The sequence below is a fragment of the Strix uralensis genome, chromosome 20, assembly GCF_047716275.1.
Source record: "Strix uralensis isolate ZFMK-TIS-50842 chromosome 20, bStrUra1, whole genome shotgun sequence".
NCBI classification, from domain to species: Eukaryota; Metazoa; Chordata; class Aves; order Strigiformes; family Strigidae; genus Strix; species Strix uralensis.
The window spans coordinates 1095129-1110169 of NC_133991.1; the positions used below are offsets into that span (position 1 = coordinate 1095129).

The 15041-nt window shown below is 55.8% G+C and overlaps 1 protein-coding gene across 1 annotated transcript; it reads left to right on the forward strand.

Annotated features, from left to right (window-relative positions):
- The first annotated feature begins 12095 nt into the window (after window positions 1-12095).
- On the forward strand, window positions 12096-13623 carry LOC141952788 (T-cell activation Rho GTPase-activating protein-like). Its single transcript, XM_074890650.1, has 5 exons — window positions 12096-12520; window positions 12605-12714; window positions 12870-13065; window positions 13289-13406; window positions 13616-13623. Exons 1-5 carry the CDS (start codon window positions 12479-12481, stop codon window positions 13621-13623), a joined length of 474 nt encoding a protein of 157 aa, XP_074746751.1. The 5' UTR covers window positions 12096-12478.
- Window positions 13624-15041: the final 1418 nt, after the last annotated feature.

Below are 15041 nucleotides of genomic sequence, written 5' to 3' on the forward strand. Positions count from 1 at the left end.
GGTGATTTGGGGGGATATGGGTGGGTTTGGGGCCATATGGGGAGGTTTTGGGGTTGATTTAGGGTATATAAGGGGTTTTTGAGGTGATTTGGGGGGGATATGAGTGGGTTTGGGGCCATATGGGGAGGTTTTGGGGGTGATTTGGGATATATGGGGGGGTTGGGGGGATATAGAGGGATATGGGAGGGGTTGGCGGGATATGGCCGGTGATTTGGGGGGATATGGGTGGTTTTGGGGGTGATTTGGTGGGATATGGGGAGGTTTGGGGGGATATTGGGTGGTGATTTGGGGGTGACATGGGGGTGTTTGGGGGTATATGGGGAATAGAAGTGGTATTTTGGAAGGATATGGGGGATTTGGGGTGGTATGGGAAAGTTTTGAGGTGATTTGGGTGTATTTGGGGAGATATGGGGGATTTAGGGGGGATTTGGTGAGATATGGGGGATTTGGGGGCATATGGGGAGGTTTGGGGGTGATTTAGGGGATATGGGAGGGGTTGGGTTGATTTGGGGATATAGAGGAGGTTTAGGGGGTATAGTAAATTTGGGGGTGATATGGGGGTGGTTGGGGGATATGGGGTTTTTTTGAGGTGATTTGGGGTTTATCGTAGTTTTGGGGGGATATGGGGCTGTATGGGGAATTTTAGGGGTGATTTGAGTGTATATGGGGGATTTGTGGTGATATGGGGGTATATGGTGGGGTTGGGGTATATGGAGGTTATTTGGGGGGATATGGGGTGTTTTGGGGGTGATTTGGTGGTATATGGGGGGTTTGGATGGGATATGTGGGGGAAATTTGGGGGCATATGGGTGTGTTTGGGGGGATATGGGGGGGTTTGGGGTGATTTGTTTGGATATGGGGTGATTTGGGGGGATATGGGTGATATAAGAGGTATTTTGAAATGTTATGGGGAGGTTTATCCCCCACAAGATCCCTCTCAGTACCCCAGTAGCCCCCACTGGACCCTTCTTGCACCCCATTACTGACCCCCAGGACCCCAATATCTCCCCCAGAAACCACCCCCAGGAGACCATTAGACAGCCCCCCACACACACACACACCTCGGACACCAATATCTCCTTCAAGACCCCCCCTCGGACCCCAATAACCCTCCCAAACCCCTCCAGGACACCACCCCCGCCCCCCCCCGACTCCATTACACTCCCTCTAGGACCCAAATAACCCCCCAGGACCCCAATAACCCCCACAAATCCCACAGAACCCCAATAACACCCCCCCAAGAATCCCCCCAGGTCCCCAATCTCCCCTCACGGCACAGGCAGGAGTGTGGGCAGGTGCTGGGGGGGGACAACATGCTGGAGCCCCCTCGGGGGTCCCCCTGGCCCCCACAGGGCCTACTTCCTGCCGACAGTCTGCCAGGGCTCTATGGTCTGCAGTGAGGCGGCCTAGGCAGGAGGCCCTCCAGCTCTCTGGGGTCTGCACTGAGGGATGTTCCCTGCAGAGATTTGGTTCACCCAGCAAGTGGGAATTCCTCCCTTTAAACACTCGCTTTGTTCTGGATGGCTGAAGGAATTTTTCTCCTGCAAAGGTGGCACCAGCACCAGCCCCAGCCCCAGCCCCAGCACTAGTGGTGGTGTCCCCGGCCTAGCAGTGGGTGAGTGCAGGGGCTGGGGCCGATTTCCCTGGAGGGGGTGGTGGGATCGCCGGGGAAGGGAAAGCTTTGGTCTAAAAACCCAAACTGTTTCATGGTTCTGAATTGTGGATTTGTTGTCACAGTTGGGGCTGTTCAGACGTTCTGATGTGTGACTGTGCTTGTCCTTTTACCTTGAACTTGGTGGGTTTTGCTGTCTGTAAGGGCCTGTTGTGTCTGCGGGGTTTATCTGTCAGGTTACCCCAGGGAAAGTGAATTTTAGCCCTTTATTTTTACTTCAAGTGTGACAGAAGTGACGCATTTAATATTTTCTGCTCTCTGTGGTGATTTGGGCTGGGTGGGTTCAGTCTGATGAAACCCCTCAGAGTGGTGCTTCAGAGGGTGCCAGTCACCAGAGCCAAGAGGTGCTGATCAGACACCGGCATTAAGCCCGAGGGCGAGAGCTGGCCCAGGCGGGCTCTTGCCTTCGGGCTGTGGGACAGTTTTTCCCAGCTCGGAGGTGCTGGGAGAGATGGGGGGGGGTGAGCAGGGGGGTGTGCTGGAGCCCAGCCCCTTTGCAGAGCCCTGCTGCTCCTCTGGCTTTCTGGACAAAGTTCAGTTTCTGAGCTGAGCTTCTAATTTGCACCTTTGCCAAAAGACAAATCCTGTTTGTTTCAAGCTGGAACGACCTGCTCTGCTTTCAGAAAAGTATCTCTTGACAGCTGCAGGCAGAGCAGAAGTCTCACACAATGAAGGTACAAGAAGTAATTGAAAAGCAATTAAAGGACAAGTTTCTGTGTGCTGGGATCCTGGGAGTGCTTCTGGTTGGGAAATCCGGCAGCACCACTTGCTCTGAGGCTGCAAACAGCCGGCAGAGCTCCTGCCGTGGGTGGCACTGCTTCAGCCTCCCCCGTCAGCTGCTCCTTCACCTCCACCTCTCTGCTCTGCACCAGCTCTGCAGAAAATAGTCGCTTTTCACTGCATGTGGCTGTGGATTGCTGCAAACGTGATGTAACCAGTTGCCACTTTCTTTGTGTTTCTTTGTGTTTCTTTGTGTTTCTTTGCCAGCTTGTCCCGCCCGATGTGCTGTCAGTCTGCAGATCGTCACCTCGTTCCTAGGTGAGTGTTGGGGCTTCTCCTGGGGTCTCCTGTTCATCTTCTTAAATGTTGACAAAATGCCGGTGTGGAAATAGAATTAATCATCAGAATAATTGATAAGGATGAATTCATCAAGATTTAAACAAAAGCAGGCTCCTGTCGAGAACACCAGTGTAGTTCATCTTGCCTGTTTTTTCTTCCTGTCACCTTCAAGCTCCTGTTCAGTTCTGCTGTGCCCTGCGTCTCTGCTCGTTCTCATCATGTAGCCAGGCAGGCATCTGAAGGTGGTGATGAAAATGTGATGGATCAGGAGAGGCAGCAGGACCACTGGCAGTGAAAGAGTTGTCAGGTGTTCAGTGTCACAGGAGAAGCAGCTGAGGGGTTTCAGAATGGTGATCTGTTTGAAGAGGGGTCACACAGGGTCACCAGGACATCATGAAGTTTAATTTTGTGTTATAAAGGGATTTGCCACTCTAAACCTCAGGCAAGTAGCAGTTATTTCTTGGTATTTTAAAAGCAGTTAGAATTTCCTCTACCACTTCTGTCATTCCCAGGTGTTGAATTGGCAGCTGACAACCCCAGAGGTCTCGCTCCTGTCTCACCACCTTCCACCTCACACCAGCTGTTCCTGTGTGGTTTGGCTGTGTGCATTGCTGAAGTGCCTGCACACATTCCTCTCTATCCCGTTGTTTCCTACAGGAAAAATGGAATTGGGAACAGTCGCACCTTGGGGATTCCATCCTGGGCAGGCGATGGGATGTGCCTGAAACTGTAGTTTGACTGTAGGGGGAATTGTTGCAGAAGCAGAGTGTAGGGTTGGGGAGTCAAAATGTTTCAGCAGCAATGAAGAGAGAAGTATGCAAAGGTTTGAGCTGCCAGCCTGCACACACTGGGTGTGCATGTACTCGAATGCACGGCTGCATGGCCCCAGGCTGCAGAGGTTATTGTGTAGAAAAGCCCTCGGTTAGTGGAATAATTCTCTGTTGGAATAAATCTGCATCTGGGCAGCGGAATGGGATCTTTACCTTGTGACACAGAGGTATCTCTCGGGCAAAGCAAAATACTGAGATTTTTTTAATGAATGTTCATTTTCCTTCTGATTTCATGCTGTCTGAACTGTTTTGTCGAATCCTGACTGTTCTCCCCAGCTGTCCATCACTCACTCACATGTTTTGATGGCTCTTGTCACAGACAGCCTGGTAAAAAGATCTTGGTTATCTTCTCTTTCCTTTTTTTCCCCTTTGAGAAGTCTCATGGACTTTTTGCAGCTGTCCTGACTCTCCTCCCCTGTCCTCCCTGGGCAGCAGTGTGGCAGTTAGAGCTGCCCCCCCCGGGAGGAGGTGTGCTCTGCTGGCTGTTAAAGAGTTGGCAGCGCTGTGCACTGTGCTCATCTCCAAAGCTTCTCTGTTCCCCTGGGCAGTGGATTTATTGTTCTGCCATTCCGAGTACAGTAACATCTGTACAGATACAAAACCTCTAGTTCATGGATTGGGTTCACGAAGCCCTGATTCTTTTAATCTCCTTTGGAAGCTCTATTGCCCCACTTTTTCTCTCTCCCCTCTTCTCTGTCAGACTGTTTCACAGCTGGCCTTCTTCCCCAGGCTTTGCCTCGTCCCCTGGTCAGACTCGAGCTGTTCAGTTCCTGCAGGCCCAGTGGCTGTTGGGGGATCTGAGCTGCTCAGAGCCAGCAGGGCCTGATCTCTAAAGGAAGCAGATTTTGTGGTCTGACTCTGATCTTGCTGAAGCTGCTTTTGTCACCCTTTCAGAAAACCAGCCGAGGGCTGAATCAGAGCTGGCGTTTTTCTGAAGGTACCAAAGAATGGGGGGTTTAGAAGCCAATGCCTAATCCCGTGGACAAGTTTAATGCCGTTTCTTTGATAACTTGTCAGAGGTATTTTATTGTGGGTTTTGTGTAAGGTGCTATAAAGCAATCCCATGCAGCTGGAAGCCAGAGGCAAGACTATTTATTTCAGGGCTTTGAAGATCTCGACTGCTGTGACAGCTGTCTCGCTGCTGCAGTGGTTGGGTTTTATTTTGCTTTGGAAAAACTGAACAACAATTTTTCTTCCATTTCCTTTTCCCTGAGGTGGGAGAATTCCTGGAAGTCTCCAAATGGAGTTAAGGGGTGTCTTCATCTTTTTTCCCTGAACTGGGCTGAGTGCAGCTCCCAGAAGGCCGGGGTTTGGAAGGCTGGGAGCGCTGACCCGACCAGTCCGAGAGGACTCCTGACAGCAGGGCTGGGCTGCAGATGTGGCTGCAGGTACTGCGGGGAGATGCTGGGTGTCTGGGTGGGCTGACCTGGCTGGTTTGGTGGTTTTGAGGGCGCTGTACTCTCTGCACCAGCTGCTAATAAGGTGTTTTCTGTCGGCAGGGCTGGTGGCCCATCAGTCTGTGTTCTCAGAGATGAGCCCCCAGGAGTCCCTCGCTGGGGCTTGGCTGCAGAGAGCTCTGTGGTATCTTGACAGTGTTTGACATTTCCCAGACAATGCTTAAACCTGCCAGTTGATGCTATTTAACACTCTCCTCTGTCAGAGCCTTCCAGCGGGGATGCCTATCAACTCTGGCTTTCCCTTCAAGGAATTGTTACCAAAAGCTGCTGTATCTTTGTCACTTGCCAAATGCCACCCATGAATCTCTACGTTTGTTGCTTTGGGCTTTGACGTGTTGCCCTTAATTAGGATGTGTGCTCTTCTGGGCAGGGGCTGGTGGGCAGCTCTCTGGTGACCAAATCCAGGAGAAAACAAGAGGGTTTACTGTATTACCTCTTGTACTTGAAGGAACAATCCTGTAGCCCAGGTGTCTTTGGACGTGTCTTTTGGGAGGGGATACCAGGTCTCCAAATCCAGCAGTTTGTCAGTTTATTCTTTGTTCTGTTTCTTTTCTGCTTCTGGCCCTTAATCTGCAGCAGCAGACTGGGGCTGCGTGATGCACAGAGGTTCAGGGCAGGGTTACCTGTTCCTCCAGGACAGGATCTGCTGATTCAGCTCAGTATTTTAAGCAAGATGGAGCTGAATAAATTTTCCTCTAGCAAGAGCTGGTAGCCAGGATAGATGAGCAGTTCATTCAGAGTTACTTAAACACTGAAGGAAATTCGATTTGTATATTAAAAATTGCTGTTTTAACCAATGTTTAGTATCTTGGGGTCTCAGGGGTTAAAATACCTCTGGCAACTTGGATCACTCTATGGGGATTTAAAAGCGCTCTGGATTAAGCAGGAAATGAGTTAAACTGCATTTAGCTGATTCCCTGGCTGTGAATAATCCAGCCAACCCTGTGCTGAAGACATCTGGGGCTCGTCTGCTGTTCGCAGTGGAGGTTTCGGACCCTTTCTCAAAGATGTCACGGGTCTGTAAGTTACGGCTTCACTGACCACAAGATAGGAGGCACTTTGGGAGTGGCCCCTTGTGATGGAGACTGGAGACCTCTGCTCTTCTGTCCTGGACGTCAGGCAGTGGCTTTCACAGTGGTCCCATCTCTCAGCTCAGCTCTGCTTTCTGTCCTTAGGATACAGCTTTGATTTGCCAGAGCTGAGTGAATTGGGACATCCCCTACTGCAGATCTGCACGAGACATACCCCTCTAGCAAGGTACAGGACAACCTTACAAATACAGAAGCTAAACCTCCCGCTAATTACTCAATGGGAATGCAGCAGGCAGAGCTTTTTGTCTAGATTGCATCCGTGCTGCTGTTAGCTTCAGGAACCCAGTGCTTCCAGCCCTGCATCTTCCTCCCCGTTCTCCCCCATGCCCTGGGCAGATCTCTGTTTCAGGGTTGGCCCTGCTGTTCCATGAGCTGTGCCCTCTAGGCGTGGTTATCGAGTGTTAGGACAGACTTTGGGTGTTGCGCTGTGTTGTTGCAGTGGTTGTGTCAGTCAGATGTGGACAAGTCCCAAGTGCAGATGTGTGGTGACAAGTGCCCGTTATTTGGCCCTGACTGCAGGAAGAACTGAACCCCTTCAGCCTTCTCAGTCTGGGTGGAGCTGAGTGATGGAAAGCAGTTGCATACTTTCAAGGGATCAGTGAAAGGAGGGTCCTTCGCTCTGCTCCCTCCATTAAAACGCTCTGCTGGCAAGCAGCAGCTCTGGGTTTGCCTTGATTTTTGCAGTGACTGCTTGTTGTGTTTAATCTGCTGCGCTGTTATAAGCAGTCTCCCTGCGAGCAGGAAACTTGTGAGTGGCTGAGCTGAGATCTCCAGGTTCCTGATCAGAGGAAAGGCTGTCGCAAAGCCAAATTGGAGTTGGGTTCCTGATTGCATCCTGATAGAAAAGATTATGCATCCAGTGGAAAAAAAACCCAAACCAGAGCTGCTGTTTTATCGAGTGTTTGACATATCTTAGCTGAGCAGATCTTGGCGCTCAGTACGAGTTACAGCTCTGCTTTTCTGAGCCCATGAGCTGGGCTCACTTACAGCTGGCCTGACTCTCAGGAATGCTGCCTGCTTTCTGACTTTTCCTGCCCCGTGGGGCTTGGGGGCTTCAGGAACCCTTTTCCTCCTTTCCATCAGCCCATTTAGCACATGCTCTACTATCAGGTTGTTTGGGACTCTGGCCTCTCTTCAGTATTTTCTGGCTGAAACACTTTGGTTTGTACAAGCAACTGTCTGTCTGGATGTCCAAGCAACTGTTTTGGTGGTGATTTGGGGGGTTTTAAGTTGATATGGGGGATATGGGGTATACAGGGATGTTTTGGGGTGATTTGGGGGATATTGAGTGTTTTGTGGTGATATGGGGTGATATGGGGGGGTGGGGGGGATATGGGGGGTGATTTCGTGGGATATGGGTGGTTTTGGGGTGATTTGAGGGGATATGGGGGTTTGGGGGGATATCAGATTGTGATTTGGAGGGATACAGGGGTGTTTTGGGGGATATAAGGGGTATTTTGGAAGGATATGGGGGGGTTTGGGGGGCAATGGAGAGGTTTTGAGGTGATTTGGGTGGATTTTGGGAGATATATACGGTTTAGTATGGATTTGGGAGGATATAGGGAGTTTGGAGGAATATGGGGAGCTTTTGGGGGTGATTTAGGGGATATGGGGGAGTTTGGGGTGATATGGGGTATAGAGGAGGTGTGGGGGGTATAGTGGGTTTAGGGGTACTATGGGTGGTTTTGAGGTGTTTGGGGACATATGGAAGGTTTGGGGGGATTGGGGGGAATATGGGAGGGATAGGGGGGCTATGGGGAGGTTTTGGGGGGATTTAGGGGATATGGGGGTGTTTGGGGGTGATTTGGCAGGATATGGGTGGATTTTGGAGTAATATGGGGGATATGGGAGGATATGGGGAAGTTTTGGGGTGATGTGAGGGCATATTGGGGTTTTGGGGGTGATTTGGTGTGATATGGGGTGATTTGGGGGAAATATGGGGGGGTGATTTGGGGGGATATGGGTGTATATGTGGAAATTTTGTGGTGATTTGGGGTGATATGGGGGGTTTTGTGGTGATTTGGGGGATATGTTGGGGTTGGGGGGATATGGGCAGGTGATATGGGGGATATGAGGGGTTTTGTGGTGATTTGTGGGGATATGTGGGAGTTGGGGAGATATGGAGGGGTGATTTGGGGGGATATGGGTGGGTTTTGGGGCGATATGGGGGATGTAAGGGGTATTTTGGAAGGATGTTGGGGGCTTTGGGTGACATGGGGAGGTTTTGAGGTGATTTTGGGGGATTTGAGGAGCTATGGGGAGGTTTGGGGGCATATGTGGAGGTTTTGGGGGTGATTTAGGGGATATGGGATTGGTTTTGGGTGATTTGGTGGGATATGGGTGGATTGGGGATAATATCAGGGATATGTGGGGATATGGGGGTGTTTTGGGGTGATTTGGGGGTTATGGGGTGTGATTTGGGGAGATAATGGGCTTTTTGGGGTGATTTGGTGGGATATGGGTTTTTTTGGGAGCCATATGAGGGGGATTTGGGGGAATATGGGGGATATAAGGGGTATTTTGGAAGGATATGGGGGGGGTTGGGGTGGTATGAGGAGGTTTTGTGGTGATTTGGGGGGATTTAGGGAGATATGGGGGTGTTTGGGGGGATTTGGCATGATATTGGGGGGTTGTGGGGATGTGGGGGGGTTTGGGGTGATTTGGGGGTGCTAAGGCCTGTGGGGGGCACTGTGGGGGGCACTGTGGGGGCCCGGTTTGAGATGTCTGTAGTGCACTTTGGGGTCACAGCCCCCCCTTTCCCCTCCTCTCTTCACCCGCAGCCCCCCTGACCGTCACTAATTGGGTCGGCCTTGGCCAGAGGCAGGTCTGACTTGGGGCTGGGGGAGCTTCTAGAAGCTTCTCACGGCAGCCACCCCTGTAGCCCCTTGCCCGCTCCCCCCCCCCCCCCCCCCCCCCCAGCCTTCGCCCTGAGCACTCCCCTGAAGAGCCCGTAACCAAGATCAGATCAGTCCTGGGGCTTGTCTGGACTCACAGCTGACCTGCAGCTGCTCTTTGTGCAAGGCCGGGGCGGCTCCGGCTTCACCTTCACCCGCCCCTTCGGCAGCTGAGGCCAGAATGAGCCGGGGACAGCCACCCCCCACGGGCCTTCCCACCCTCAGAGCCAAACCCCTCCTCCAGGCCCCAAGGACCTCGGTGGCCCTACAGCGGACGCCTCCCGTCCCCCCTGCGCAGCCAGGCCCTCTCCTGCCCTCTGCCCCTCTCGGCTCCTGTCGGCTGTGGGGATGGTGCCACTTGCAACAGCCGAGCGGTTGGAGGGTGATGGAGACTCCCTGGCCCTGCCGGGACACTATGGCCACTGGCCCGTTGAGGGGACCCCAGGCCTGGCCTGAGGAGGGGCTGGAGTCCAGGGCACACCAGGGGAGCTGGAGGCCGTCCCGGTGCCCGAGGGGCAGCCCTGCTCTCTGGCAAGGAAATGGTGCCTGGAACGGGGCCACCTGGGCCTCAGGGGCCACCTGGGCTTCAGGGGCCTTCAGGGCCTCAGGGGCCACCTGGGCCTCAGGGCCAATCCCAGCAGCAGCCGTTGGTGATGTCAGCAGCCGCCCGTTACACAACCCCTGCGGCTGGCTCACAGCTCGCTGAGACGTTGAGCATGTGACAGGGGGTTTGTTTGGCCGAGGAGCCCACGGCCAGTGGAGCAAGTGAAAAGAGGTTCTCTGAACCCCTGAAGATGCCTCCCCAGCACCAAAAACGCAAGAGGGCTGACGGGAGCAGCAGCAGCTGTGGCAGGTCAGTCGAACCCATGGAGGTTGACCTGCCACAGTGGGGCCATGAGCCCATGGAGGTGGATCCACCTTGAGAGGTGGAGGAGGAGCCCATGGAGGTGGATCCTCCTGGTGATATGGAGGAGCCCATGGAGGTGGATCCACCTCAAGAAGAGGAGGAGCCGATGGAGGTGGATCCATCTCCTGTGGGGCTGATGGGGCTCTGCAGCACCATGGCCGGGTGCCCAAAGCGCCGCAGAGCCCCAGGGGGCTCTCAGACGGCCTCCCAGTAGCCCCCTCCCAACAAGCGGCGCTAGTCCCGAGGGGACCAGCCACTCCGACACCCAGTAAGCTCATCATGTCAAGCCACAGATGAGCCCAGCTTTCCCACCCCCACCCCCTCCCCTCATGACAGGGGCCATCTCCTCTGCCCTGAGGCCAAAGAGGTGAGGAGAGGGGCTGCCATTTTCTGTCTGGCAGTGCCATAGCACCGGGAGGAGTCCCCTGGAGCCTGCTGAAGCTTGCCAAGGACCAAAGGAGTGCCAGAGACCCCTGAGGACCACTGAGGACTGCCAGGGCCCACTGAGGACCACCGAGGACCACCGAAGACTGATGGAGAACCCCAAGGACCACTGAGGACGCCAAGGAACACTGAGGACCGCCGGAGACCCCTGAGGACTACTGAGTACCACTGGAGGCTGTTGGACTCCCCTGGAGGCCATCGAGGTAACTGGGGCCTAGAGGTGGCAGTTTTTCAGTCTGAGGATGAGGAAGCCCGTGGGGGGTGGCTGTCCTCACCCAGCTCTCACTTCAGCTCCCCAACGGGCGCGTGAAGGGGAAGCCAGACCCACCCTGGCAGTGCGCAGAGAAGAGCAGCCGAGCACCAAAGGCGGCAGATGCCTGTGCTGGTTCTGGCTGGGACAGAGTTAGTTTTCTTCCTAGGAGCTGGTCCAGTGCTGTATTTTGAATTTAGTACGAGAATGATGCTGATAACATGCTGATGCTGTAGTTGGTGCTAAGTAGTGCTCGTCCTAAGTCAAGGATTTTTCATTTTCCCAGGCTCTACCCGTGAGCACAAGAAGCCGGGAGGGTGCAGGGCTGCTGGGAGAGCTGACCCCAGCTGATCACGGGGACACTCCGTACAGTACAAGGTCATGCTCGGCACAGGAATCTGGGGGATGGAGAAGGAACAGTGAGGACGGTCGCAGTGGTGACAGCACCATGGTTGCCCAGCTTTCTCTGCCAAGGCAGCTTGGGGCTCACCCAGCTCTCTCCCTGTCCCTTCCCAGTGCACAGGACACCTGAAGGAGTCAAGAAACCCTGAGTGACCCTCGTCCCGTCACTGCAACTCCCGGAGAAGGAGCTGAGCTGCCGCCATGCCGTGAGTGTTTCTGTGACCCGGGTGCTGTCCCCAGCACTGCTCCTCCAGCCCAGCAGCACAGGCATCGCTGCTCACCTTCTGCCACTGCTTCTCTCTTGCCCAGTGGAGGCCGTTCAGCACCAGCAGCCTGGAGAGGCTGGTGGAGGGCAAGGCAGAGGGGAGAACGGCTGCCTTTGCCCTCGGGCTGTGCCAGGGTGCAGGGATGGGCGTGCAATGGGGTGAGCTTGTGCGGGAGGGAGGGAGGGAGAGAGGGAGACAGGGTCCCTTGGTGCAATCTGGGGAGTGAGGAGCGTTGAGGAGCCACCAGGAATGTTGGCATATCCTCGCTGGCACTGGGAGGAAACCTGCCGCGCAGGGCAGAAAGCCTGGGAGGGCAGAGGGTCCCCACTCCACCACGCTCAGGCTGCTGGTGCCGGGTTCTTGCAGGCTGATCTCAAGCAAGGGCCTCCGATGGTCCCATCGAGCAGCGAAGGGGGACTTTGCCGCTCACCAGGTGAGTTTGGGAAAGAAAGGCCCCTCCTGCAAGCGGCTGAACTGTACTCACCTGTCCCTTGAGCGTCCCCGTGCAGGTTGGGCAGCCCAAGGGAGGACGTCAGCCGGAGGAGGAAGCACAGCGCTGGGCAGTGGCCAATGGACGTGGTTCTGCGGGGACACGCAGCCTCTGCTGCTGCCCACAGCCTGGAGGAGGACAGGGCCAGGGCTGGGCCAGGCTGTCCCGGGGACACGCCGGCTCTCAGGAGCCCCCGAGCCGGAGCTGTTGAGCCGGAGCTGCGGTTCCAGCTGCCGGCCCCTGCCCGTCCTGCCGCACTGCTCAGCACCACGCTGCAGGCAGGGCAGGGCAGGGCAGAGCAGGGCAGGCTCTGGGAGCGCTGGCCTGGCGGCATCCACTGACGGGCTCTTGCTCTCTTTTCCTTTGCAGCAGGAGGGATCAGCAGCAGCAGCAGCAGGAGGAGGCAGGCGGGCTCTGGCTGCAGCAGGGCGCTCTTTGGGCAGCCCCTGGCAGCCCTCTGCGGGGAGGATGGCTCCGGAGATGGGGCACTGGGCTCTTCACCCCCAGCACAGAGCCAGCTCTGGGGCAGTGCTCTGGCCACCGCTGCTGGAAGGCGCCTCCTCGGCCATGCAACTGTCCTCCTGCCTCTCCCGCAGGAGCTGCTGGCTGTGCTACAGCAGGAAGGGCCATCAACGGAGGGGATATTCCGCAGAGCCGCCAGCGGGACAGCACTTTGGGAGCTGCGGGAGGCCCTGGACTGCGGCGCAGACGTCGACATGGGAAGCCAGCCTGTGCTGCTTCTGGCTGCCATCCTGAAGGTGAGCGCTTCTGCCCTGCGGCTGGAGGAGCTCCTGGCTGGCCTCGAGTGTGCAAAGGCTCACCTGGAGCCCTGGGCCTTGCAGGACTTCCTCCGGAGCATCCCCTGCAAGCTCCTCGTGTCCGACCTCTACGAGGGCTGTATGGCAGCGATGCAGAAGGCCAGCATGGAGGAGAGGATCTCAGAGCTGAGAGCGTAAGTGTGGGCATCAGCCTGTCTGTTGAGCAGGAGCCCTGACCGCTGGCCCAGAGCACCTGGAAAGCTGCGCTGGCTTCCACCGGCGTCGGGCAAGTCTGGGGGATGCTGTGGGCAACATCTGCTTTATTAGCACCGTGTTCCTGTTCCCCCAGGGTGGCCGAGAAGTTGCCTGTGGCCAACCTCCTCCTCCTGAAGCGGCTGCTGTCCCTCCTCCGGCACATCGGCCACCACGCAGCCACCAGCAGGATGGGCTGCAGCAACCTGGCCGTCTGCATTGGGCCGAACCTGCTGAGCCCAGCCCACGCGGACCTGCTCCCGCTGGAGGCCATGCTGGAGGTGACCCACAAGGTACGCGTCCCGAACCACTGGGGCAGCCTTCCCGCCCACCAGCACTTGGCTGCGCAGAGGGCTCTGCAGGCCTCCTCCTGCCAGCAAATGCTGTCGGGGTGGCTGCCTGGAGGAGCAGCCCCACAGCCACAGCCTCTGGGCAGGAGCAGGGGGCAGGGGTGGGAAAGGCTGCTTGGTCCCTTGTCAGGCAGCGGGGTCGAGACCAACGGTTTGATGTGTGCAGGTGAACGTGCTGGTGGAGTTTCTGATGGAGAACTGCAGGGAGCTCTTTGAGGAGGAAGCGGGCAGCCTTTCCAGCCCAGCAGACAAGGAGCTGCCAGCCTCCCTGGAGAGATTCAGAGGTGAGAGGGGGGACAGAGGGTTGGCACCGGCTGGGGCTTGGGACACCAGAAACCTCCGTGTTGCTTCTGACAGGGCTGGGCATCGAGTGTTGTCCTCTCAGCGCCACTTGTCCTGTGGCCTCTCTTTGGCCACTGCTCTCCAAACATGAAGTTTTCCTCTGCAGGATGAGCTCAAACCTGCAGACAGGGCATTGGAGGGCTGACCACAGAAGTGTAGGACTTTGGGTGGGTGTTGCTTTAGCTCTGTTTGCTTCCAAGAAGTCACCACGTTGCACATGCTTTTGCTTTCTAGACCTGAGTTTGGAAGAGAAAAGTGTCCCTGCAAGCAGAGAAGACACAGAGCACCAGGAAAAAGCCTTTCTGGATGCATCCCCCTCTCCACTGGATGTCCTCAGACAAGCTGGGGGAGACACGGAGCTGCAGTCTGAAATGGGAGAGGTACGTCAGCTCCCCAAACACGGTGACAGCGTGTCTGGTGTAGGAGGGGAGTTTCCGATGAGGCCAAGTCGCTGCTGTGCCTCTGCCTGGCAGTAGAGCTGGTGTGGGTTTGGGTTATTCCTCCACCCCTTGGGATGATACATAGCAAGGGAAATCAGCAAGGTTGTGTCTCAAATGCACTCGGCAGGTGTTTGATCAGCCAAAGGCCCACAAAAAGACTGGGGGGAGCAGCTGTCAACTTCAGAGAGGCTTTGCTCAGGCCTTACTTCATCAGAGCTTCCTCAGGTCTATTTGGGGGTCAGCAGGGGGACTGTGTGAACTGTGGCTGATGCAAACCAGCCCAAGACATCTCCTCTGGAGAGCTCAGGTACCAATTTAGCAAACAGTTGCTTACCACCCCAGGTCACCACTTGCCACATGCCAGCTGTGACATTTCTGGTTTAGGCACCGCCAGCTTTGCCTCCAGCCACCCCCGGAGAGCACAGCAGAGTCCCTGGGGCGCCCTGAACAACTGGCCAGGCTTTCAGAGGAAAGAAGGTAAAATGAGCTCGCTTTGGTTAAAATCAGAACTGACTCCAGTGGGTCATGGCTTTCCCTATCTAATCCCACTGTGGGATGGAAAGGTTTGCAGGCTCTGCCCAGGACAAGGAGAAGAAGAGAAGCCAGAATGGAAGAGAGGCCTGGGGAGAGGAGAGCGAAAGCTGCACGGAAAAGAAGAGGAGGAAGAGAGAAGGTGGTTCTGGGGGCGGACCAGCGCAAAGACGCCGGCAGGTGCAGCAGGTCGGGCAGCCCAGGTGCGTGCCGGGCTCTCTGCCCATCTTTCACACCTCTCCACACTCCTCTCCATCAGCCCAATGCGCTGGCGAGGGACAGCAAGGGACGGTGCTGTGCGGGATCTGGAAATAACTCCCTGGCAGGGCCCAGGGGCTCCCGGCCGAGCCCTGCGGCGTGGCACAGGGGCACTGCGCGTCTCTGTGCGCGTTCGGGGCTCAAAGGGCATTGCCCGGGGGATGAGGCGCCAGAGCCACCCCATAGCTCTGGCGAATGGGAACGATTACATCTTCCATCTGCACAAGTGCCAGTGCCAGCCAGGCCCCCACATGGGCAAGTACCATGGAGACAGGTGGCCCACTGTGTCACATCACTGTGCAGTGGGCTGTGACGTCAGCGAGTGATGGAATGTGACCTCACGTCCCT

What these genes read in the sequence shown, in the direction of transcription:
- LOC141952788 (XM_074890650.1), top strand. Translation starts at nt 12,479, where the DNA reads ATGGGAAGCCAGCCTGTGCTGCTTCTGGCTGCCATCCTGAAG. An exon ending in TTCTGGCTGCCATCCTGAAG is followed by an intron (nt 12,521 to 12,604) that starts GTGAGCGCTTCT and finishes TGGGCCTTGCAG; the next exon opens with GACTTCCTCCGGAGCATCCC. An exon ending in AGGATCTCAGAGCTGAGAGC is followed by an intron (nt 12,715 to 12,869) that starts GTAAGTGTGGGC and finishes CTGTTCCCCCAG; the next exon opens with GGTGGCCGAGAAGTTGCCTG.